This window comes from Panthera pardus, unplaced genomic scaffold (genome assembly GCF_024362965.1).
Source record: "Panthera pardus isolate Hobbes unplaced genomic scaffold, ASM2436296v1 HiC_scaffold_25, whole genome shotgun sequence".
NCBI lineage: Eukaryota > Metazoa > Chordata > Mammalia > Carnivora > Felidae > Panthera > Panthera pardus.
In genome coordinates this window covers 59777452-59801721 of record NW_026526821.1, presented here as the reverse complement: position 1 = coordinate 59801721, position 24270 = coordinate 59777452, and the positions used below count along the sequence as shown (strand labels likewise).

Genomic DNA, 24270 nt, shown 5'->3' with positions numbered 1-24270 from the left:
AATCAGTGACAAACTGCAAAAAGATAGGATTCTAAGCATGTCTAATCCATAACACTCCTTTGCCCCTGATTTATGGGTGGTCACTCTTCCCAGGTGGTGAACTGCCCTGCCTAGTTATTGCCTCCTAGTTATTAGGGAGACCTGATCTAGAGGTTATTTCCAGGCGGTGATGTGTACAGCATACCGAAAGTTGAGATAGAGATTTTTGGACAATGAAAGACGAAGTGTCTGTACTTCAAAGGGAGCTCTGTAATTAGGAGAACTGTGAGGAGGGGACAGAGTGGGGAAGATGATGAACCCAAACAAACCCTGACAGGCTGCCAAGCGGTGGTAGCCTCCAGGCCAGTCCCGCTTTCTGAGGAAGAGGGGTGGGGTGGGGGAGGGCGGGAGGTGTGAGAACCAGACTCCAGGGGATTTATTGTGCTCACTGAGAGAGGCGCGGAGGGCGGGAGGGGCTCAGGCTCTTACCTCGGGGCTGGAGTAGTGGGGAGGCTTGCTGCCCTCACTCTCGCTGGAACTGCTCTCCGTCTCCGAGTCAGATCCCGAGCTGCTCTCTGAGTCACTGGAGGAGCTGCTGCTGCCGCTGCTGCTGCCGCTGCTGCTGCCCTTGCTGGAAGGCACAGAGGCTCTGCAGTTGGCCTGCTGGACCACGGCGCTGCCAGCCCACGAGGCCCCCGGGAAGGAGAGGGAAGGAAAACCAAGTGAGCAAACACGAAACACCACCGAGCAAGCTGTCATTCGACCAAAGGAGAGAAGAAGCACACAGGCTGCACGTCTGTCAACCATCACCTGGAACATGAAGGGCCATCATCGGGTCAATGGCTTCCTAATGGTTAAAAAAAATATATATATATGTATATAAAAATATAATTGGGAATGAAAGCTGGTGCCCCGTGATAGCCTGGCATTAGTTATTTGGTGGCCATTTTAGAAAGGAGGGTGCTGTCATTTCAGAATGACTGTTTCTGGGAATGGCTTTGCAAATGCACCCTCTAGAATCCAATTGTCTACAAAAATGCAAGGAAATCCAAAATGCTTGAAATATTTTGTGAAGATTGAAAATGTCTGTTTGCTTTATTTTAGGAAGTGGGCTATGAGGAAGGGCACAGCATTCTTCTCTGTGCTTTCATGGCCTGCTGGAAGGTTCTGGAGACTGTGGGATCATCAAAGTTACAGTCCTGTTTCCTACCTCTTCCTGCCCATGGAGTTGACTGCTGGAGTCTTTGTAGGAGCTGGCTTACTTTATAAACAGTAACTTTCCTTTGAACTCTTTGTTAAAGAACTAAAGATCCATCCCTTACACATTTTTATATATTCCAGATTTTAAAATGTAACCCCAGTGCAGTGGCTTATAGCAATAGCATTTCAAATTTATGCTCAATATTCATATCCATTCTGAAATTTGCCAGAAGTCATTATATACTCAAAGACAACAGGAAAAATTGACACTTTCTAATGGTAATTAACCACAAAAATTCAAAGAGCACATATGCACCCAAGGAGTGCTCGAGCCAAAAAGAAAGTTTCAGTACTCACATCATATTCAACATCTTCAAAGTCCTTTATTAACTGTATTGCAACATGCCTGAATCTATTCTTTTGAGGTCAAATTCTGAACCCAGGAAATGCAGTGATCACTTTTGAATGTTGAGTCAGCAAATATCTGCTGGCCACTTCCAACTGTGACTATACTGCTTCATCAGGACTGGACATTAGTGAAGGCCAGGGGTGGGGGAACTTGTCAGCGTTTATGGCCTTAAGTGCAAAGCAGCCTGGACAAGGTGAAGGACCCTTTCACCCACCCCTTAAATCCTGGACTAGTGTTTTGCCCAAAGACAGATTCTCATAAATCCTCAGCGTGGGGGCAGGAAGGGGGGTTAATATTCACTGGAGCCTTGCTTCTTTAGAAGAATGACAAGCAACTATCTTGTAGGATACAGCGGAAAATAGAGGCATCGGTTTGAACTGCAGGGTTTGAGGAAAATGGAGCTGGAACATAACCTTCCCTAGTGGTTTTTATTTCTTTCACCAATGTCATGGTCTGTACCTACTGTCTGACAAAATTCTTCAACATCAGACAACATAGGCACATTTATGCCTCGCCTGAGGTGTAGTGGTTTCTTTACCAGACTATCGTTCGTGTCTGGTGCTGAGGGAGGAATCCTGGATCTTTAGAAAAAGGTGGGGAAGGGAAAGTTAATGATCAAAGGGCTGTAATATTTCTTTCTTTCTTTATGAACCAAAATCCATTTTTCCTGTACAGATGGCTACTATCAGTGGGGTCATAAAACAAACAAACAAAAAAGGCTATAGATCCTGACCAAACACGAACATCTGAGATCCATAATAGTTTGTCAGTAGGCCCCAAAACACTGGGGGAAAAACTCCAAACAACTAAACAATACCACTTCCCCCAAATACAACCCCCAACCTTAAAACTCAAAACAAAAACAAAAACAAAAACAAAAACAAAAACAAAAACAAAAACAAAACCCCCAAAGCAACACATATTGGAAGAAAGAGACAGGTCTCCCTGCCATACTTTGGAATGGCATTTGCTGAAGATGGGGAAATTATGATGAATAAAGAGCATTTTGATTGATTTTATATGTCAAAGGCTTTGATCACTGAGCAGTACATTCTACTTGCTTTAATTCAAACAACAAAAACATGTGATGCTGGTGCTGTGTGTACCTGGGCGTTGTGTGTGCGGCAGAAGCAGCAATGTGTGTGCAGTTCCCTGGGGCCTGCACCACAAAGTGATTGACTGTCTTTTGAAAAGCGGCACTTTAATTTCTGAGAAAATGTCCATTAAACAGTTACCATGCTGCCTTCCTTTTATGACTGCTGTCCTGGAGTAATGAGACATACTAGCCCAAGGAGAAAGAATCTCTGATCTGAAGAAGACTGGCAGAAAAGCCTTATGCTTTTATGTTTTCCTTCCTTAAATTAGGAAATTCACTTAAAATGACAGTTTTACTGGCATAACTATTATTTGTTTTGAAAACAGTTGAGACAGCCAGGACTTTTAGGTTTTCCTTCGTGCTTTGGTTGTAAGGCTGTGAGGCTTACCATGCTTCTGGGGTCAGAATCAAATATATTCATGTTTCAATGGTCTGGGTAGAGAATATGTCACCAGAAACAATCCATGTCAAGGATGGGAGCCTGGAAAGACTGTCATGGCTCCAGCTGAGGGATCAAGATAACTATTCTAACCTCCATGAAGGCTACTCCAGTAACTAGTCTTAGTGCAGGTCCTTGAGGGACAGTTAGTCGATCTGGCCTTGGCATAACGAATGTTATAGCCATGAATGCAGGAAGCTGCTTTGTCTCTGTGGGCTGCTGCAGCAGGAAGGGGAGGGGGCACAACAGAGGAGGAAGCTGGGGACCGTCATCACTGCAGACTAATATTAATATAGAAGGCTGAGAGCAGTTAAACTAGGAGGGCTCTTGGGAGTCATGGAATCGAGAAGATGGAAAAAGACGTACCAGAAAGATCTTCTGGAAAGAAGACTTCAGGCTTAACATATTTGAAGTTGCAAACTGAGCACGTTAGTGTGCCAACTAGTTGTCATGTTTCCATACCAAAGATATTAAAAAAATATGAACTTAACTAAAAATTAACTTTTTCCTAAAATGATAACACAGATCGGTTGACATGATGACACAGCCCTGGACAATATTTAGGAGAGCTTTTGACCTCTATGTCATTTCAGGAAGACAGTGCCATTGAGTCTGCAGATGTGACAACATTACTGAGATAATGGAATAAAAGTCTTTGCATCATTAAACTTAGCACAGTGCCTGGGACATAATGGGGCATTTACATGTGATTACTGAATGAAAAAATCAATAGAGAAAATCTATCATTGGGTTAATGAGTTTAAAAAAGGGATTTAACCTTTCAAAAGGGTTATAATCTCTCTTTTCCAATAAAGAAAATTTAAAAATTTTTTTTTTTTTTTTAATGTTTAATGCTTGAGAGAGAGACAGAGTGTGAACAGGGTAGGGGCAGAAAGAGAGGGAGACACAGAGTCTGAGGCAGGCTCCAGGCTCTGAGCTGTCAGCACAGAGCCTGATGTGGTGCTCAAACCCCCGAACCGCAAGATCATGACCTGAGCCAAAATCAGACGTTTAACCAACTAAGACACCAAGGCACCCCAATAAAGAAAATATTTAAAGGGATTTCAGCACCTCTTGTGATCCTCCAACTTTTTTTTTTTTTTACCATAGGATTTTTTTTTTTTTAATTTCAAGTCTGTATTTAAATTCTAGTTAGTTAACATATATGGCAAAATTGGTTTCAGGTGTAGAATTTAGTGATTCATCACTTAAATATAATACCCAGTGCTCATCACAACAAGTGGCTTCCTTAATACCCATCACCCATTTAGCCTGTCCCCTGCCCACTTCCCCTCCAGCAATCCTCAGTTTGTTTTCTATAGTTATGAGTCTCTTATGATTTGCTTCCCCCCTCTCTCTTTTTCTGTTCCCCTATGTTCATCTGTTTCTCAAATTTCACATATGAGTGAAATCATGTGGTATTTGTCTTTCTCTGACTGATTTATTTCACTTAGCACAATACACTCTAGCTCTGACCACATCATTGCAAATGGCAAGATTTCATTCTTTTTTATTTTTTTATTTTTTAACGTTTATTTATTTTTGAGACAGAGAGAGACAGAGAATGAACGGGGGAGGTCAGAGAGAGAGGGAGACACAGAATCTGAAACAGACTCTAGGCTATGAGCCGTCAGCACAGAGCACGACGTGGGGCTTGAACTCACAGACCGCGAGATCATGACCTGAGCCGAAGTCGGATGCCCAATCGACTGAGCCACCCAGGCGCCCTGATTTCATTCTTTTTGATGGCTGAGTAATATTCCATTGTGTGTATATGTATATATATGTATGTATGTGGGCATATATATATGTCTGTGTGTGTGTATATACATATCTTCCTGAGATATAGATATATATCTATATATCTATATATCTATAGATATATATATATTCCTGATCCATTATCTATCAATGGATATTTGTTTGATCTTCTGATTTTAACACTTTTTCCTTTCAGAGAATATTGCTTTAAATGTGCTCTAAATTTTTTCTGCTATAATTTAAGCACAGTTCTCTCTTGGATGGTTTATTTACTTTTTATATTTTGATTTTATGCAATGTTTTGCTGGTTTGTGAACAGTCAAGACCAAAGACACCTTTGAGAGAGTCTCAGCTTGATTCTAAATGATCTGTTGCTGTGTTCCCTCCTTTCCCTGCAGTGACACATTCCTTTCCAAATCTGGCCTGGGTGAAGTCTGAAGGACAGTAAAAGAAAAGATCTGCAACTTAAATGACAAATCCCGGATCTCACAGTGAAGGGTGCTCATGCCTGCCAAGTGTATTGTGGGGCCTGGATACATACCCAAAGTTGTCACAAGCTTTCAACTCACATGTGAAAGGCTCTCTGCCTGGTTGGCACCGTGTGGACAGCTGTGATGCCTAGCAGGGTGCCTCACTTCCTGTGACCACTCTACTTGTACTGGCCAGATGATGGTATTTTAGAAGAAGTGACAGCCCTTTCTCACTCAACACTCTGTACTGATTCCCAAATGCTTGATTTCCAAAGTGTGATCAGTGCCCTGGCAACAATATTCCTTTTCTGATAGCATCTTTATTCATATTAATTAGTCTAAAACTATAACTACATTATGAGAAGTGAAAATGGTAAAAGATGGCACAGGAGGTTCACCATTGCTGAAATTATCTTCCAAAATACAAAACTGATAGGACCGCTGGTTCTGTATAAAATGTTTCTCTGTTGTTCATACTGGCAATGTCTATCATTCTATCTTCAGGACCACAAATTCTTTTCTCTGTTATCTTCATTCTCTTTTGGGGCTCATTCACTGAATTTTAAAATTTCAGTTATTGAATTTTTCAGTTTTACAATTGCCAATTGATTTCTCTTTATATCTTTTATTTCTTTGCTGAGACTCTATGTTTTCATTTGTTTCAAGTGTGTTTCTAATTGCTTGTTGAAGCATTTTATAATGGTTCCTTTAAAATCCTTGTCAGACAGTTGTAATATTTAGATCATCCACTATTGGCATCTGTTGATTGTCTTTTCTCATTCAAGTTGAGATCTTCCAGTTTCTTGATATGATTAGTGATGTTCTATTGTATGCTGAACATTTTTGGTATTATAAGACTTAGCATTTCAGTAAAAGTGCTTGGTTTAGCAGGCATCCACTAACACAATACCAGCAAGGGGGCAGAGAGGTATCTCTTTACAGTTGGGCAGGATGGGGGGGAAGGAATTCGAGGCTCCTAACTTTGCCTTTTCCTGATGAGGGTGGAAACGTCACTTCTTTCCCCCATGGTGTTTGACTGGAACACAGCAGCTATTGTCTAAAAGTTTTCTTCTTGCTAGGACACCTGCTTCCTGGTTCTCTTACTAGAGAGAGCTGGCTTTCTTGGGGATTTTATTTTTATTTTTTTAAATTTGTGCCTGTTGGCATTTCCAGGTTGCTGGCCTTTCCAGTATCTGCTCTGGGCTATATGAGGAAAAATGAAGACCTAGTGAACTAACCACCATGCCTTTCTTGGGCCGTAAGTCCCTAGCTGATCTGCTTTCTCTCTGTCTTACAGACTTGTTTGTTTTATAATATCTAAAGATCTTAGCTGTACCTAGCAGAAGGAATTGGGAAAAGTACGTCAGTATTTTGTTCCAGAATGGGAATGGCCTATGTGATATTTCCCACGTGGAAAGGAACTCTCTCTCAATACTTCCAACCTCTGTTCTGGTTAATTGTATCAAAAGCTGATGAATGAAACAAACATGCAGGTGTCTGCTGCAGTCCCTGTTCATTATTTAACAACCATTTATAGTGGAAATTAAGCTCAGATTTTAATAGTTTATGTACCAAAGCTAGAAAGGTCCATCACAAAGAATGCATATACCATTGTGAGAAAAATGACTCAAACGGTTGTAAAAATGTTAAAGTTGAAAAGGTAAGTACTTAAAAGTTATGTTCAGAGTAAATGGTATGAGAGAAAGGCATGATATTGGTGTGATATTTGTTAAGAATCCACTTTGTGAAGAGAGTGGACCAAGATGGCAGTGTAAGAAGACTCTGAACTCATCTCCTCCCATGGACTTGCTCATTCTATACCTACAGATAGAGCAATTCTTCCTGAAGAAGAACTGAGGGCCTAGTGAAATCCTCACAGGAAACAGTAAAAGGACCACACAGAGAAAAGTAGGTGAGACAGAAACACAGAAATAATGGAATGCAATTCCTAGCACGGTGACCTACAGTAGGGAGGGTTATCCCTAAGGGGCCCACAGGGCAGATTCACCCACCTGGGGCAGCAAAACAATAGTGGTTTAACAGTGGCAACTAGACCAAAGTGAAGGAAATCCACTTACTAACTGGAGAGCATCTGTCAATGGGTAGAAACTCTGGAAATCTCTCCAGGGTTGGGGGTGATGGCAAGTGCCACATTTTATGTTCCTCTTCCATCTTGATAGCGTGGGTGAGCAGGATGGACGTACTCTAGCCAAATTGCTAGAGCTGCCCATTGTGTCCCAGGTCCCTGGCCTATACTAGCTTTAGCAGTACCCCCAGGAAGGCCCCAGCGTGACACGCCCTGGGAGCCCCTGGTTCATGCCTGTTACAGCTCCAGCCATCGTGCTTAGGTGGCCCCATGCAGCATGCCCTGGGACCCCACCAGCCCATGCTTGCTCCAGTTTGAGCTATCCTGCCAAGGTAGCCTTGGCATGATAAGTCCAGAGAAGTCCTGGTTCACACTTGCTCTCCTCCAGCCATCCCATAAGGGCAGCCAAGGCATGGTGCACCCTTGTACACCACTGCTCATGCCTGCTCTGTCCTGCCAGGGAAGCTCTGGTGCAGCATGCCCCAGGATGCCCTGGCCTCCATTAGCTCCCAGTGTGGGACTTCTTGGCCTGTGCTCACTCCAACTGCAGCCATCCCATCAGGACAGTTTTGATGCAGAATGCTCTGGGAACCCCTGGCCTGCACCTGCTCCAGTTCCAGTGGCCTGCCAAAGCCACCAGACACATGCAGTCTACACAGGGGATACTCCTATACAAGGCCACTCCTTCATACCTGGGAGAGGTAGCTACTCTGCCTAATTAATAGAAACGAACAGAAGATAAGACAAAATAAAGAGACAGAGAAACATGTTTCAAAGGAAAGAACAACATAAAACCATAAAAAGACCCTGGTGAAACAGAGATAAGTAATTTACCTGGTAAAGAGTTCAAAGTAATGGTCATATAAACACTCATCAAACTTGGGAGAAGAACGAAGGAACACAGGAGAATTTCAACAAAGAGTTAGAAAATATAAGAAAGAAAGAACCAATAAGAGTTGTAGAATACAATAACTGAAGTGAAAAATACACTAGAGGGAATCAACAGCAGATTAGATGACACAGAAAAATGAATTAGTGACCTGGAAGACTGAATAGTGGAAATCACCCCATCAGAACTCTGATTTTCAGCAGAAACTTTGCTGTTCAGAAGGGAATGGCAGGATATATTTAAAGTTCTGAAAAGGGGAAAAAAACAAAAACACTACCTGTCAAGATTATCACTCAGAATTGAGGATAGAGTTTCCCAGATAAGCAAAAACTAAAGGAGTTCATCACCACTAAACTTGCCTCACAAGAAATGTTAAAGGGTCTTCTTTAAGTAGACAAGAAAAGGGTGCAAGTAGAAAAAAGAAAATATATGAAAGAAAAAAACTCACTGGTTAAAAAAAAAACCCTCACTGTTAAAGACAAATATATAGTAAAGGCAGTGGATCAGCCACTTAGAAAGCTAGTATGGGGGTGCCTGGGTGGCTCAGTCGGTTAAGTGTCCGACTTCGGCCTAGGTCATGATCTCACGGTTCTTGAGTTTGAGCCCCACGTCGGGCTCTGTGCTGACAGCTCAGAGCCTGGAGCCTGCTTCGGATTCTGTGTGCCCCTCTCTCTCTGCCCCTCCCCTGCTCATGCCCTGTCTCTCTCTGTCTCAAAAATAATAAAAATATTAAAAAAAAAAAAAAGAAAGCTAGTATGAAGATTGAAAGACAAAAATAGTAAATCAACTATAACTACAATAAATAGTTAAGGGATACAAAAAATAAAAAGATGTAAAATATGATGTCAAAAACATAAAATGTAGTGTAGGGATTTTAGAATGCATTCAAATTTAAGTAATTATCAGTTTAAAATACATTGCTACAGAGGTGCCTGGGTGGCTCAGTCGGTTGAGCATCTGACTGTGGCTCAGGTCATGATCTCACAGTTTGTGAGTTCGAGCTCCACATTGGGCTCTGTGCTGACAGCTCAGAGCCTGGAGCCTGCTTCTGATCCTGTGTCTCCCTCTCACTCTGTTCCTCCCCATTCGCACTCTATCTCTCTCTCAAGAATAAACAAACATTAAAAAAAATTAAAATACACTGCTATATATATAGGACAATATGGGTTAAGATATATGAACTTCATGGAAACCACAAACCAAAATCCTACAATAGATACACAAAAAAATAAAGATTAAGGAACACAAACATAAAGCTAAAGAAAGTTATCAAATCACAGAGGAAGAAAGCAAAAGAACAGAATGAGAACTACAAAAAAATCCATGAAAAAATGAAAAAAAAGAAAATAAATACATACCTATCATTAATTGCTTTAAATGTAAATGGACTAGATGCTCCAATCAAAATACACAGAGTGGCTCAAAGGGTAAAAAAACCAAGACCCATTTATATGCTGTCTACAAGCAATTCACTTCATACCTAAAAACACACACAGACAGAAAATGAAGGAATGGAGAAAGATATTCCATGCAAATAAAAATAAAAAGAAAGCTGAAGTAGCAATACTCATATCAGACTAAATAGACTTCAAAACAAAGACTGTAACAAAAGACAAAGAAGGGCATTACATAATGATAAAGATGACAATCCAAGAAGAGGATATAACATTCATAAATATATATTTATTTGGGTGCATCCAACATAGGAGCATCTAAATATATAAAGAAAATATTAATGGAAATAAAGAACAAATTCACAGTAATACAATAATATTAAGGGACTTTAAAACCCCAGTTATATGAATGCATAGATCATACAGCAGAAAATTAATGAGGAAACATTGGCCTTAACACATTAGGTCAGATGAACTCACATACAGAATATTTTATCTGCAAACGTTCATCTCCAGTGCATATGGAATATTATCCAGGATAGATCACATGCTAAGTCACAGAATAAACCTCAATAAATTCTAGAAGACTGAAATCATATCAAGCATCTTTTGTGATCAGAACTGTATGAATTAGAAATCAATTACAAGAAGAAAATGAAAAAACACAAACATTTGGAGAATAAACAATATGCTACTAAACAACCAATGGATCAATGAAGAAATCAAAGAGGAAATTAAAAAAACACCTTGAGATAAATGAAATGGAATCACAAATTCCCCAAATCTATGGGATGAAGCAAAAGCAGTCCTAAGGACAACACAGGCCAACCTCAAGAAACAAGAAAAATCTCAAGTAAACAATCCAACCTATACTTAAAGGAAGTAGAAAAAGAAAAACAAATAAAGCCTAAAGTTAGTAGAAGGAAGGAAATAATAAAGATCAGAGTGGAAGTAAATAAAATTGAGACTTAAAAAAATTGAAAGATCAATGAAACTAAAAGGTGGTTCTTTGAAAAGATAAAGAAAATCAATAAACCTCTAGCCAGACTCATCAAGAAAAAAAAGAGAGTTGGCCCAAATAAATAAAACCAGAGATTAAAGAGGGGAAGTTGCAGCTGACACTACAGAAATACAAAAGATCATGAGGGTGCTATGAACAAGTGTAAGCCAACAAATTGAAAAACCTACAAGAGGTAGATAGACAACTGGAAATATACAACCTTCTAAGATTGAATCATGAAGAATTGAAAATCTGAATAGACCAATTACAAGTAGCAAAACTGAATTAGTAATTTAAAAATTCCCAAAAACCAAAAGTCAAGGACCTGATGCCTTCACAGGTGAATTCTACCAATGACTTAAAGAAGAGTTAGTACTGCTCCTCAAATTACTCAAAAAAGCAGAAGAAGGAATGCTTCCAAACTCATTTTATGAGGCCAGCATTACCCTGATACCAAAACCAAAGACACCACAAAAAGAAAATTACAGCCAATACCCATAATGAAGACAGATGCAAAAACCTTCAACAAAATATTAGCAAACAGAATTCAACAATACATTAAGAGAATCACACCATGGTCAAGTTTAGGGACGCGAAGGTGGTTTAGCATCTGTAAATTAATCAACACATTAATCAACACATTAACAGAATGAAGGATAAAAATCCTATGATCACTTCAGTAGTACAGATAAAGCATTTGACAAAATTCAACATCCACTTATGATAAAAATTCTCAACAAAGTGCGCATGGAACATACCTCAACACAATAAAGACCATATATGGCAGACCCATAGCTAATATCACACTCAATGGTGAAAAGCTGAAAGCTTTTCCTCTATGATCAGGAAGAAAACAGGGGTGCCCACTCTCGCTACCTTTATTCAACTTAGTACTGGAAATCCTAGCCACAATAATTAGGCAAGAAAGAAATAAAAGGCTCCCAAATCAGAAAGGAAGAAATAAAACTGTCACCATGTGCAGATATTTATAGAAAACCCTAAAGATTCCACCAAAAAACGATTAGAACTAAGAAATGAATTCAGTGAAGTTGCAGAATACAAAACGAACATACTGAAATTGATTGTGTTTCTGTATGTTAATAACAAGGCGCCAGAGAGAAAAATTAAGGAAATAATCCTATTTATAATGGCATCAAAAAGAATAAAATATCTAGGAATAAATTTAACTAAGCAGGTGGAAGACAGGTACTCTGTATAAGACACTAATGAAAGAAACTGAAGATGAGACAAATAGACAGAAAGATAGACTGTGCTCACAGATGGAAGAATTACTATTGTTAAAATGGTTATACTACCCCAAGCAATTTACAGACTCAGTGCAATCCCCACAAAAATGCCAATAGCAATTTTTACAGAACTAGAACAAAGAATTTGAAAATTTGTATGGAACCACAAAAGACCCTAAATAGCCAAAGCAATCTTATTTTTTAATTTTTTAAATGTTTATTTATTTTTGAGAGTGAGAGACAGAGTATGAGTGTGGATGGGGCAGGCAGAGAGGGAGACACAGACTCCAAAGCAGGCTCCAGGCTCAGAGCTGTCAGCACAGAGCCTGACATGGGGCTCGAACTCATGGACTGTGAGATCATGACCTGAGCCAAAGTCAGATGCTTAACCAACTAAGCCACCCAGGTGCCCTGCCAAAGCAATCTTGAGAAAGAAGAACAAAGCTGGAAGTATCATGCTCTCTGATTTCAAATTATACTACAAAGCTATAGTAACCAAAACAGTATGGTACTGGCATGAAAACAGACTCATAGATTAATGGAATGGAATAGAGAGTCCAGAAATAAACCTGCACATGTATGGTCAATTAATCTATAACAAAGGAGGCAAGAATATACAATGGGGAAAAGGCAGTTTCTTCAATAGTGTTGGGGGAACTGGACAGCTACATGGAAAAGAATGAAACTGGACTACTTTCTCACTACATATATAAAAAATAAACTTAAAATGGATTAAAGACTTGAATATAACACCTGAAACCATAAAACTCCTAGAAGAAAATGCAGACAGACAGTAAACTCTTTGACGTTGGTCTTCGCAGTATTTGTTTGTTTGTTTGGTTTTTTTTTGGGACCAATATCTTCAGGCAAGAGCAACAAAAGCTAAAATAAACAAATGAGATTACGTCAAACTAAAAAGCTTTTGCACAGTGAAGGAAACCATCAACAAAATTAAAAGGCAACCCACTGAATAGGAGGAGATATTTGCAAATCATGCATTCGATAAGGGGTTAGTTTCCAAAATATATAAAGAATGTATACAACTGAATATAAAAAACAAAGTAGCTGATAAAAAATGCACAGAGAATTTGAATAAACACTTTTCCAAGGAAGATATCTGGATGGCAATAGGTGTATGAAAAGATGCTCAACATCACTCCTCATCAGGGAAATGCAAATCAAAACCACAATGAGAGATCACCTCACACCTGTCACAATGGCCAGTATCAAAAGGACAAGAAATAAGTGTTCTTAAGGATGTAGAGAAAAGAGAACTCTCATACACTGTTGGTGGGAATGTAAACTGATGAAGCCGCTATGGAAAACAGTATGGGGGTTCCTAAAAAAAAGAACTATCATATGATCCAGGAATACCACTTCTAGGTGTTATGTGAAGAAAACCAAGACACAAATTTGAAGATTTATGTGCACCTCTATGTTCATTGCAGCATTATTTACAATAGCCAAGATATGGAAGCAACCTGTGTCTATCAATAGATGAATGTATAAAAAAGATGTCACACACACACACACACACACACACACACACACACACACACTGGAATATTACTCAGCCATAAAAAAGAATGAAATCTTGCCATTTTGACAACATGGACAGACCCAGAGGGTATAATGCTAAGTGAAACAAGTCAGACAGAGAAAGATCTCTTATGATTTCACTTACATATGGAATCTAACAAAACAAAACAAATGAACAAACAAAAGAAAACAGAAACAGACTCAGACACAGAAAACAAACTGTTGATTAACAGCAGAGGGGGGCAGTGATTGGTGGGCAAAATAGATGAAGAGGATTAGGAGGTACAAACTTCCAGTTATAAAATAAATAGATCACAGGGATGTAATGTCCAGCATAGGGAATATAGCCAATAATACTATAGTAACTTTGTGTAGTGACAGATGGTAACTAGACTTAACATGGACATAATTTGGTAATGTATAAAACTATCGCATTATTATGTACACCTGAAACTAACAGGTATTGTATACCAGCTATACCTAAAAAAATAATGCTATATTTGATTCAGGAAAAAAAAAAGAACCTACTTTGCTCCACATCAGAGTAATAGTGTGTGTGTGTGTGTGTGTGTGTGTGTCTGAAGAGGAGGCAGTTGACAGACATTCCATATTGCACAGAGCCTGGAATAGAGGAGTCAGCTGCTCCAGGCTTCTTCAAGGAAAAATTATAACAATCAGAAACAGTATAGAGTCATAAAAAGTAGATGAAATCAGCTATGAAAACTGTAAAGTAGGTTATAATACTACTTTTTGACAATGCAAAAACTGCACATTTTTCATTAATCTAGAAAATCAAAGAAAAGCTCTATAAATAAGTCAGAATGGATTACCCAGTATTCAAGTGGAGGGAAATATCCACGTCCCAACATAAAACAGTGACTCGGCAATTGGAAAATACTTCCCTCAAGTATTTTTTTTGTTACTCTACACCATTGTTGCCTCCTTATAGGGTAGATACTATTCTGCCTCTTTGTAGGTGAGGACAATAAGATTCCTAATAAGAAACAGAGCTGAGATGCTGTTTCTAGAAATTTGTTCTATGAAAATAATCAGGGATGTTTAAAAACACTTATCTAAAGAATATATGCTCTTACATTATTTGCAATAGGGATGATTTTGTAAACACCCCAAATGCCCAACAATCGGAGATTGTTAAATAAATAATGATACACCTTTATGAAGGAATACTTTTTAGTGTTATGCAGTCCTCATTAATATATTAGCAGAATACTTACTTTATGAAAATTTCTCACGGGATATTTTTGAGGAAATGGGCTTTCCAAGTATGCTAGTCATCTGAGGGCAGAGAGACTCATCAGGAACACCTAAGTGTTGACTCTGCTTTTTTTCCTGGGGGAGAGGATGGGGTTTTGCCAACTGAGTTTTACTTAAGGTTATCAGATGCTCCCAATGTCTACAAACAGGCTCTTCAATGGGATTATTCAGCATTCAGATTGTGTAAATCTTCCTGACTAACTAGTTATGTGAGGTTCAAGCTTAAAGGGACCAAGGTATGAGGACCCTATTAGAAGCTCTAGGGGTACCTGGGGATCTGTGCACAGGTACCTATTCCAGCTCTGTGGGGCTCCGGTGCCTCAGCTGTGCTTTTATATCCTTTGGCAAATAAAATGAGGACCTAATCTAACCTCAGAGGGCATATGTGTGTGGTCTTTCCCAGACAGTCTATTTATGCTACAAAGCAGCATGATCATAAATACATTATATAGATACACACATACATTATACATATACATACACAAATACATTATATACATTATGCACACACACATACAAACACACACATACATACACACACACACACACACACACACACACACACGGAATAAAACACTGGAAGGATATATATTTAAATGTTAACTGTAGATAGTTTTGGATGGTGGAATTATGAGGTTTAAATTAAAAAAAAAATAAGTTTTATGCCTAGCATGGACCCCATTGTGGGCTTGAAGTCACAACCTTGAGATCAAGACCCAGATGCTTAACTGACTGAGACACCCAGGTGCCCTGAGGCTTAAATATTTTTTGAACTTTTCTGTATTTCTCAATATTTCACCAATAGAACACATGCTGGCCTTTTCATGTCTATTTGATTGTGAAAGATGATTCTCTTAATATATCATCAAAATTAGCTTGCTAATATTTTATTTAGAATTCTGAGAGAATCTATAATTTATAGGTGAACCTGACATATACCTACATTCAACTATTTTATATTTGGGGGCAATTTTTGGCAGGTTTTGCATTATGGGGAGGTTAGCTTGAAAGAATAAATTGGATGGTGTTCTAAAAATGTTTCAATAGTATGAGAATTATCTGTTCCTACAAAGTTTAGAACTTGCCAGCACTAAATCATCTAGTCACAGAGCTTTTCAGAATGACAATTCTTTGGTATCTTTTATAATTTAGTTCTTGGTTCTGTCTATTCTATTGTTGCTTTTGTTAATTTACATTTTTTTCCAAAAAATTCTATTTAATTTTTCTTTTCTTTCTTTCTTTTTTCTAAATGTTTGTTTGTTTTGAGAGAGAGAGCAAACAGGGGAGGGGAAGAGAGAGAGGGAGAAAGAAAATCCCAAACAGGCCCCATGTTGTCAGGTTGGAGCCTAATGCGGGGCTTGAACTCACAAACCACAAGATCACTATCTGAGCTGAAATCAAGAGTTGGACACTTAACGGACTGAGCCATCCAGATGCCCAGTTTGTGTTTTCAAGTTTATTTATTTCACAAAATTTTAGAATATTCTCTTAAACACCATGGCGTCTAATACAGAACTTCACCTAAATTTTGCTTTCTCTTCCCTTTTTCTTCATTATATTTGTCAAAAGTTTGTCTATCTTATTTTCAAAGAAACAGCTCGATCTGTATAATAATTGTAGTATTTTCTGGCTTTGCTTTCCTTCTATATTTTTCAGGTCTATTTTATAATACTTTTACACACTTCTTGAGTTGAGGGCTTGTTTCAGGTATTTTAATTCTTTCTCAATAGTGGAAGCACTTGGGGTTATCACTCTGCCTCTGAGTATATCTATGGTTGCAGGTGATGATTCTCATTACATTGTGTTTTTATTTTCTTTACTTTTTTTTTTTTGAAAAAGTTTTAATGTTTTATTTATTTATTTATTTGAGAGAGAAAGAGAGACATAATGCGAGCTGGGGAGGAGCAGAGAGATGGGGAGACATAGAATCTGAAGCAGGCTCCAGGCTCTGAGCTGTCAGCACAGAGCCCGATGTGGGGCTCAAACCCATGAACCGTGAGATCATGAACCGAGACAAACTTGGACACTCAACCAACTGAACCACCCAGGTGTCCCTTTATTTTCTTCACTTTCAAATGGATTGTTATAGTAAAGTTCTCCTTTGATCAAATAGCTATTTAGAAGACTGCTTTCCCATAAAAAATGACATTTAAGAAAGATAAACATTACATTTGGGTCCAAAAAAATAAAAATGGCAGATGTAGCTTAGTATATGTCAGTAATTTGAGTAGGATGGCTTCAGTCTGAGTGGGGAATCTTAGGGTTCAACTAAGAATCTGGTGAAGGTGAGAAGGAAGGGGCAGGCAGCACAGCTCATTTACTGTGAACTAGGATGGGATGGTAATAGGGAATGGCCTGGGGAAGGGATTATGGCCATAAAGAAGACTTATACAGAACTATGTCTATCCCAAAGGTCTCTGAAACCTTCTGTTGGTCTTAGGGAAGGATAAAAGTTAACAGAACTTGCCACATTTAGCAAGAGAGAAATCCAGTAATATAGGAGGCCAATACACTTGGACATAAATTGTGCCTCATATTTGACTGCTGATGCTATTGTAGCATATGGAATTCTTCTGTTACAAACCAAAGAATCCAGAGATCTTCCTGATCAGCGAACTGGACCATTTACATAGTCCTAAAGGGAATGAGGAACTAATGTCCAAATTCCAATTTTTTGAAAAGCTTTGGGCCATAGGGCTTGATCATCAGTTTCAGACACCAGAGAGCACAGATGTCATCTCATGGGGCCTGCGTCATTTCCTGGATTTCCGTATTTTATGACATCAAATGTTATAGATGACAATAAGCCATTAATTCTTAAACCAGCTGTCTGATGCTCTGCTTCCCCTAGATGTGTGCTTTGGCTTGGAGAATCTGCCTGAATAGCACTAAAACATTCCTAAGTTTAGGATTCTTGAGTTTACAGGATTACTATGTGACTAATAATATTTACTAAGGAATACAAATTCTTTTGTTATGACATTGGTCCTGCTTTTAGATTTATCATATTTTCTTTTTAGAATGGATGAAGAATGTTCTAGATGCACTAAGACCAAAAACAAACAAACAAACAAACAAACAAACAAACAAAAAAATCCTATGGCTTGGAACTCTGGGTTGTACTTGGGACAAGGTTTTAATTCCAGTTGAATAAAGACCCACATGTGGCCCAAGCAAGCAAAAAGGCATTTCACACAAAAAAAGAAAAAATACAATAACGTACACATATACATTGGTTGCTAAATATTCCTGGGTTTGTTGGTAGTTTTTGTCTGTTTCTAAAATAATATTTATTTATTTGTAAATAAAGGCCCTTCAGAGAACATTTTCCAGCTGGCTATCTTCTCTGGACTGATGGCTTTGAATGGAGTGGAACCCTCTTGTCCCTCTCCAGATACAAGTGTTCTTGGTGGGGGTGGAGTGTGTCTGTGTAAATATCACTAGGAAGCAGAAAAACATCTGCACATTTTGCCTGTGTAACAGACAAGCATTTAAGCTGGGAGTCCTGATGGGTGAGGGCTCTAGAGGATGCTGGCTGGTCCCCATGTGGAATGCTTCTCAGAAATCCCTGCACTGCTTTGGCCAGGCCACCTCTGTACCGCACCAATATGCAAGACCAGTTCACAGGTGCATTTCCATCTTGTAGTTAACACTGTTTGAGAGACCGTGCCAGGAAGCAGTTGCCTTCTGGCGACACAAACTTGCTTCTTTTTACCAGGTGAGTGGTACCACTAGAGACACTGAGTTGGAAAGCCCTTCCTGGCCCAGAGAATACCTCAAAGCAGGGAATTCAACATACTTCTCTTGACAATTGGGATGGGAGCTGTAATGTGGCAGTGGCTCTCGAGGGCCTGTACCAAAGGGCCAGAGAGCTGGAAAGACCCATTAACACAACTACTCCCCTGGCAGAAAGAGCTGAATCACACGTTAGAAGAAGGCCATCTGGGTGGGAGTACGGGGAGACAAGGTGGGAATGGAAGGGCACTGGCCTCTGAGAGGCTGAGCTAGCTGGCTGATAGGTACAGAGGGTGCTGCCAGGTGCGGGTGTTTGTGCTCCAGCTGCTAAGAGTGAGCCAGACATCCAGATGAATGACCTCAGCAGTATCTCATGTGATCTGCTCACAAGACAAATGCAGCTCTTGTGACTTCCTCAGTGTGTTGATTTTCCCTGACCTGCGGCTGCTGGATGTGGGCAGGGAACCTCCCCACGCGACTGTTTTTCAGCCACCTGATCTACAACAGAATGTGGAGAGATTCTTGGCTGTCATAATTTAACGCTACCCTTGAGCTTCTTTCTCACCCTATCCTCGGGCAGGTTGTGTAGGGACTGCTTCTAGAGGTGAAATCATGTTGTGGGGACATGCAAGGCCTACTGCACCCCACTGAGTTCCAAGCTTCAATATGAGTCCTGGAAGAGAGAAGTTCTACTGTGAAGGGCACCTCTGGTACCTTCAAGCACTTCAGAGTCTTTTAAAGCAATAGCACATGACAGATCCTGCCACCCTTGGACTTGCTCATGCAGTTCTTAAATTTTCTTGTATGTATTTTCAGTTCAAGGAGGCCTTTACACAGTGCAGTCCCGCACTGCTGCCCTCAAGGGAACTCTATAATCCATGTGGCAGTAAAAATTTACCCGAGCTCCCTGATTACTTAAGAAAAAAAAAAAAAACGCTAAAACCAGCTTCCCTGAGATATAATTTATATGCCACACAGTTAACCCATTTAAAGTGTATAATTCAATGTGTTTTAGTATATTCACAAGGTTGTGCAACCATCACCACAATCTAATTTTCCTATATTTTTGCCCCCTTTAAAGAAATCCTGTACCCACTAGCAGTTGTCAGCAATTGTCATCTCCCTCATCCATTGTTCCCTTTGTTCCAGCCCTCAGCAACCACTGATCTGCTCTCTCTTGCTACAGATTTGCCTATTCGGGACATTTCATATAAATGGAAGCAACCAGTGTGTGGTCTTCGGTGACTGGCTTTTGCCGTTTGGCATAACGTTTTCACAGATCATCCATGTTGTAGCATGTATTGGCACAATATTGTGGTTGAACAATATTCCATTGTATGGATATACCACATTTTGTTTACCCATCCATTGGTTGATGAACACAGGGTTGTTTCCACTTATTATTATGAATAAAGTTATGAACATTCCTGTGCAAGTTTTGTGTGGACACACATTTTCATTTCTCTTGAGTTTATACCTAGGAGTGGGATCACTAGGTCCTATGGTAACTCTATGTTTAATCTTTTGAGGGACTGCCAGACTGTTTTCCAAAGCAATCACACCATTTTGCATTCCCACCAGGAGTGTATGAGGACTCCAATCTCTCCACCTGCTTGCCAACACTTCTTATCATCCATCTTTTTGATTCTAGCCATAGTGGTAGGTGTAAAGTGGGAGCTTGTTGTGGCTTTGGTTTGCATCTCCCTGATGATTAATACTATTGACCATCTTTTCATGTGCTTATTGGCCATGTGCATATCTTCTTTTGAGAATGTCTACTCCAATCCTTTGCCTTAAAAAAAAATTTCATTGCTGAGTTGTAATAGTTCCTTATATATTCCGGATAAAAGTCCCTTATCAGATATGCAAATTGCAAATATTTTCTCACTGTCTTGATGGTACTGCTGTAGCAAAATAATTTTTAAGAGTTTTCAAAGAATTTTCAAGTCCCTTCTGTAAGCCTCACAGTAAGCCTATAAAATAGGAAAGTCAGGTATTATTATGTCCACTTTATAGAAGGGAAAACAGAGAGGTTAAATTGCCTACTCAAGATCACATAACAGAGGCTGAAACCCAGGTCTTGGGCTCCTAATGCTAACCTGTGTTCTCTGAGGAGCCAAACTTTCCCAGAAAGTGGGTTAAATTATCACCCTTTTTGGTCTCAGTGAGTCACATTTAGATAATTTTGCCACATGAGGCAGGATGGTTTTAGAATCAGGCCTGATGGACATTTTACCTCCTCTGCTTGCTGGCTGTGTGACCTCGGGGAAGTTACTGAACTTTTCTGACCTTCAGCTGCCTCATTGGCATTAAAGGGGATAATAACAGTGCCCACCTCAGAGTGTTGCTAGGTGGACAAAATGAGAAAATGCATGTAATGTTCTTAATTAGCACAGTGCATAGCACAGAGTAAGTGCTTAATAAATACAGTTTAACATTATTCTTTAAGTTTTGATAACTAAAACTTCTTTCAATGTGGTAGCCTAAACAAGTAGGAATTTTTCCAGTTTACCTGCATTCTTAACTTGCATTGCCCATCTGGTCATTTCATAGGATTATAAAATATTTGATCAGGAAGGAGCCTGGGAGATCAGCTAATCTGACTCTCCAGAAAAGGGGTGTAGCATGGTGTCACCAAGATCATGTGGCAAATGAGCTTCCCAACCACTACTCTTCTCCAATTTTCCCTAAACCTGGTTGTTTTAGTGCAGAGTTCTAGGCAGCTATGATCTTGAACAAGGTCAAAGCTTGAAAAGCTCCCACAGCTGGGGGGCTGGAGGGGCCCAGAGAGACGGCAGAACCCCAGTCTTAGTCTGGGATAATGTTTGGCTCCTGAAAACTGTCCTTCTAACCCAATCTCTATCTGAATAAACCAATTCTCTCCTGTGTTTAAAGCAAATAAAGCAAGCTTCTGAATGTCAGCAGCATGTGGTGTTTAATTTGCATCTCACCAAGGAATGCAAGACTTAAGGATGAAGAGCAAAAGGGATTTTTATGGAAACCAAATTACAACATTGGAGACACAGACTTGTGGCCGTATCAGCTCAAGCTGTGATCTTGTTAGCTGTCGTTAACTGAGCCGGGTTTGTTCCTTGGATAAGGACTCTCAGGGCAAATGTGTAAAATATTATTCAGGTGTTTCTGCGGGAAGTGTTCTTCATAAGGGCCTTTTCAAAAGCTATGTAATACAGCGTAGCTGATAGACTGTGCCTAGCAACAGGGAACAGGGACCATAACTAAAGTAAAAAACCAAAAAAAAAAACAAAAACAACACACCACACACAAAAAAACACAGTAAGGACATGCATGTCTCCTAGTAAGAAGCCCCAAAGGGGCATTTCCAGGACTGGCTAATTCAGAGGCCTGGTGGTCTCCTCAAGGACACAGGTTCTCTCTATCTTTTCTCACTGCCACCCTTGGCTCGCCTGCAGGCTGACTGTCCTCACTGTCCTAAGGCGGCTGCTAGTCATCACAAGCAGATAACAAAGCTTGGAGAAAGGAATATTCCTCTCTGGATTCTCTCGTTAAGTAAACCACTCCTCGCCGGCTTCAACTGCATCACGTGCCCATGACTAAACCAGTTCCACGGCATGGGTAGTAAGTCCATTAAGACCATTAAGATTGGCTTAGAGCAATCAATAGTCACCCCTTAGGACTGAAGCCTGAAGAACATGCCATTCAGCGTGGGGTGAACCCACAGGTGGTCTTGTAAGAAAGTGGAGAGTGGCTGCGGGACAGGCAATCGATGGTGTCTTCCTCATACAGGAAGCCTGCTCCATTAACGGAACATCTGCAACAAATGGCAACAAATCTCACTAGCCAGATACAAGGTGAGCTTGATAGGTAATCCCAGCTAAAACTCAAGGAGAAAGCTTTGCAGCCTTGACACCTGCACACTGGGGTTCTAGTCACACCTGTGCGTCTCTGCCACTTTGTTAACAGACAGGCTGGATGAGACAATGTCTGAGGTCACTCTGATTTCCAATATCCTTTGGTAAATCTATAGTTAATTACAAAGGAGACCCTGATGACCCTGACTTTAGTTACTTATCCCTAGAAATGCCTAATATCAGAATTTCTAACTAGAAGTGATGGTAATTTGTATGCTAATTCTTTCTTTTTCCCCCATTCAGGATGATGAGCAGCTGGAAGGCCAGGAAAACCACCAGAGGACGTCGGAGCCAGAAGTTGTAGATGAATCGCTACTGGTAGTTAGTCCTGAGTTGACTATAACATGCTGTCTTGTGTTTTCTTCCTGCATGTGCATGTAGGGTTATATGGAACAGTTGAGCATGTGCCAAATTCCTAGCTTTGCTACCGCTAAGAAGTCGAGGCAATCGCAAACATTCCCCTGACAACTATGTACTGAGCCTCTGATATGCCAGGTGCTGTGCTGGGGGCTGGAGATTTCTTATCTTGCTGTGTGTAAGTGACTTCAAGGATGAGCCAAAGGCATTATCTGCCTGAAGCCAGTTACATCCAGAGCACTTTCCATTTTAGTTTTAGGTCAATGAGGATTTTTCTGCCATTAAGAATGTGTTAAGTGCTTCTTGCCTCACACTGTTGCTCTGTACACACTACCTGCCTGGCACTGTTCTGAGTGTGGTGGGGGCCACAAGCACCATGTTAATCCACATCCTCAAAGTTGGAGGGCCCAGAATAATGTTTGAAAGAAGACAGTATTTTTCAAGGGCTAAATTCTGTGATAAAATTCTACTCTTAAGAGTTTCAAGACCAGGAGAATAACTCCAGAGAAACCCCAGGAGGGCTGGAGTTTGCAGGTAGGTGTCTCTGGAGGTGGGGGTGCCCGAGCAGGGCCTTAAGTGTAAGGTAGGATTTACTAGGAGAATAGAGAAGGGGACAAGCTCTAGGCAAAGGGGTGGATTATGGGTCGGAATCCAGAATCTAGCAGGAAACAGAGATTCACAGAGGGCAGTTGTGCAGGGTGAAGTCAAAACGGCTCAGATCGGGGGCAGAACCATTTATCTCCTTCCATTTTACAGAGTCCCGCACCAAGTAGCTCTTCTATAGAGATACACAAGTGGTGATGAAAAGAGCTCAATAAACAGATTGGGATTGATTGATTTCCTGTACTGCGTGGAGCAGAAACTCTGTAAGCAAATATATGTGATTTAAAGTAGAAAGACTATTCCAAGTGGGAGGCTTGTGGTAGAAATGCTGGATTGGGGGGTTTCCAGCCCCTCTTTGGTGCAGCCGCTACTGGAGTGGAAGGCGAGTGAGTCAGAGACGGAGCTCTCCTTCACCCACTGAGGCCCCTCAAACAAACTCTGTGGAGGCTGTGCCCCCAGGAGACGCTCATGATTGCAAGCGACACCCACATGCAGAAGCTGAGAATGAGCTGAACCTGAGAGGGAAATTACAAGGATGACATTTTATTCGAAGAAAGGAACTTTGGAGCCAGGTCTTTGTTTCTTTAAGGTTTGCTGAAAATAGAGAGGTTGTTTTACGGGCAGGCTGAGCAAAGAGGGAGAAAGGAAGGGCAGGGGGTAAGAAAAAGAAGGGGGCATGAAATAAACTGAAATGTGGTCAATATAATTTTATTTGCTTTATTATTCCTGTGAATGGCGCCAATACGTCTGAGTTCTGTGACTCCCCAGCTCCACCGTCACAGAAAATGTGAGCAATCCTGCTCCCAGAAATGAGTTTCTCACGAAAAGGAGAAGCGTCGCCAAGCATCATACAGCAGGTCAATAAAACTCCCAGGCGAGGCCCGGCCTGAATTGATGGAGT

The 24270-nt window shown here is 40.3% G+C and overlaps 1 protein-coding gene across 10 annotated transcripts in view; it reads right to left on the bottom strand.

Moving 5' to 3' along the window:
* Positions 1–24270, bottom strand: part of AFF3 (ALF transcription elongation factor 3) — a 570287-nt gene that overhangs the window by 52301 nt on the left and 493716 nt on the right. For all 10 annotated transcript variants that reach the window (XM_053890583.1, XM_053890586.1, XM_053890587.1 and 7 more), the window contains one exon: positions 469–655. In XM_053890583.1, the coding sequence (XP_053746558.1) occupies positions 469–655 (187 nt within the window). The remainder of the gene's footprint in view (positions 1–468; positions 656–24270) is intronic.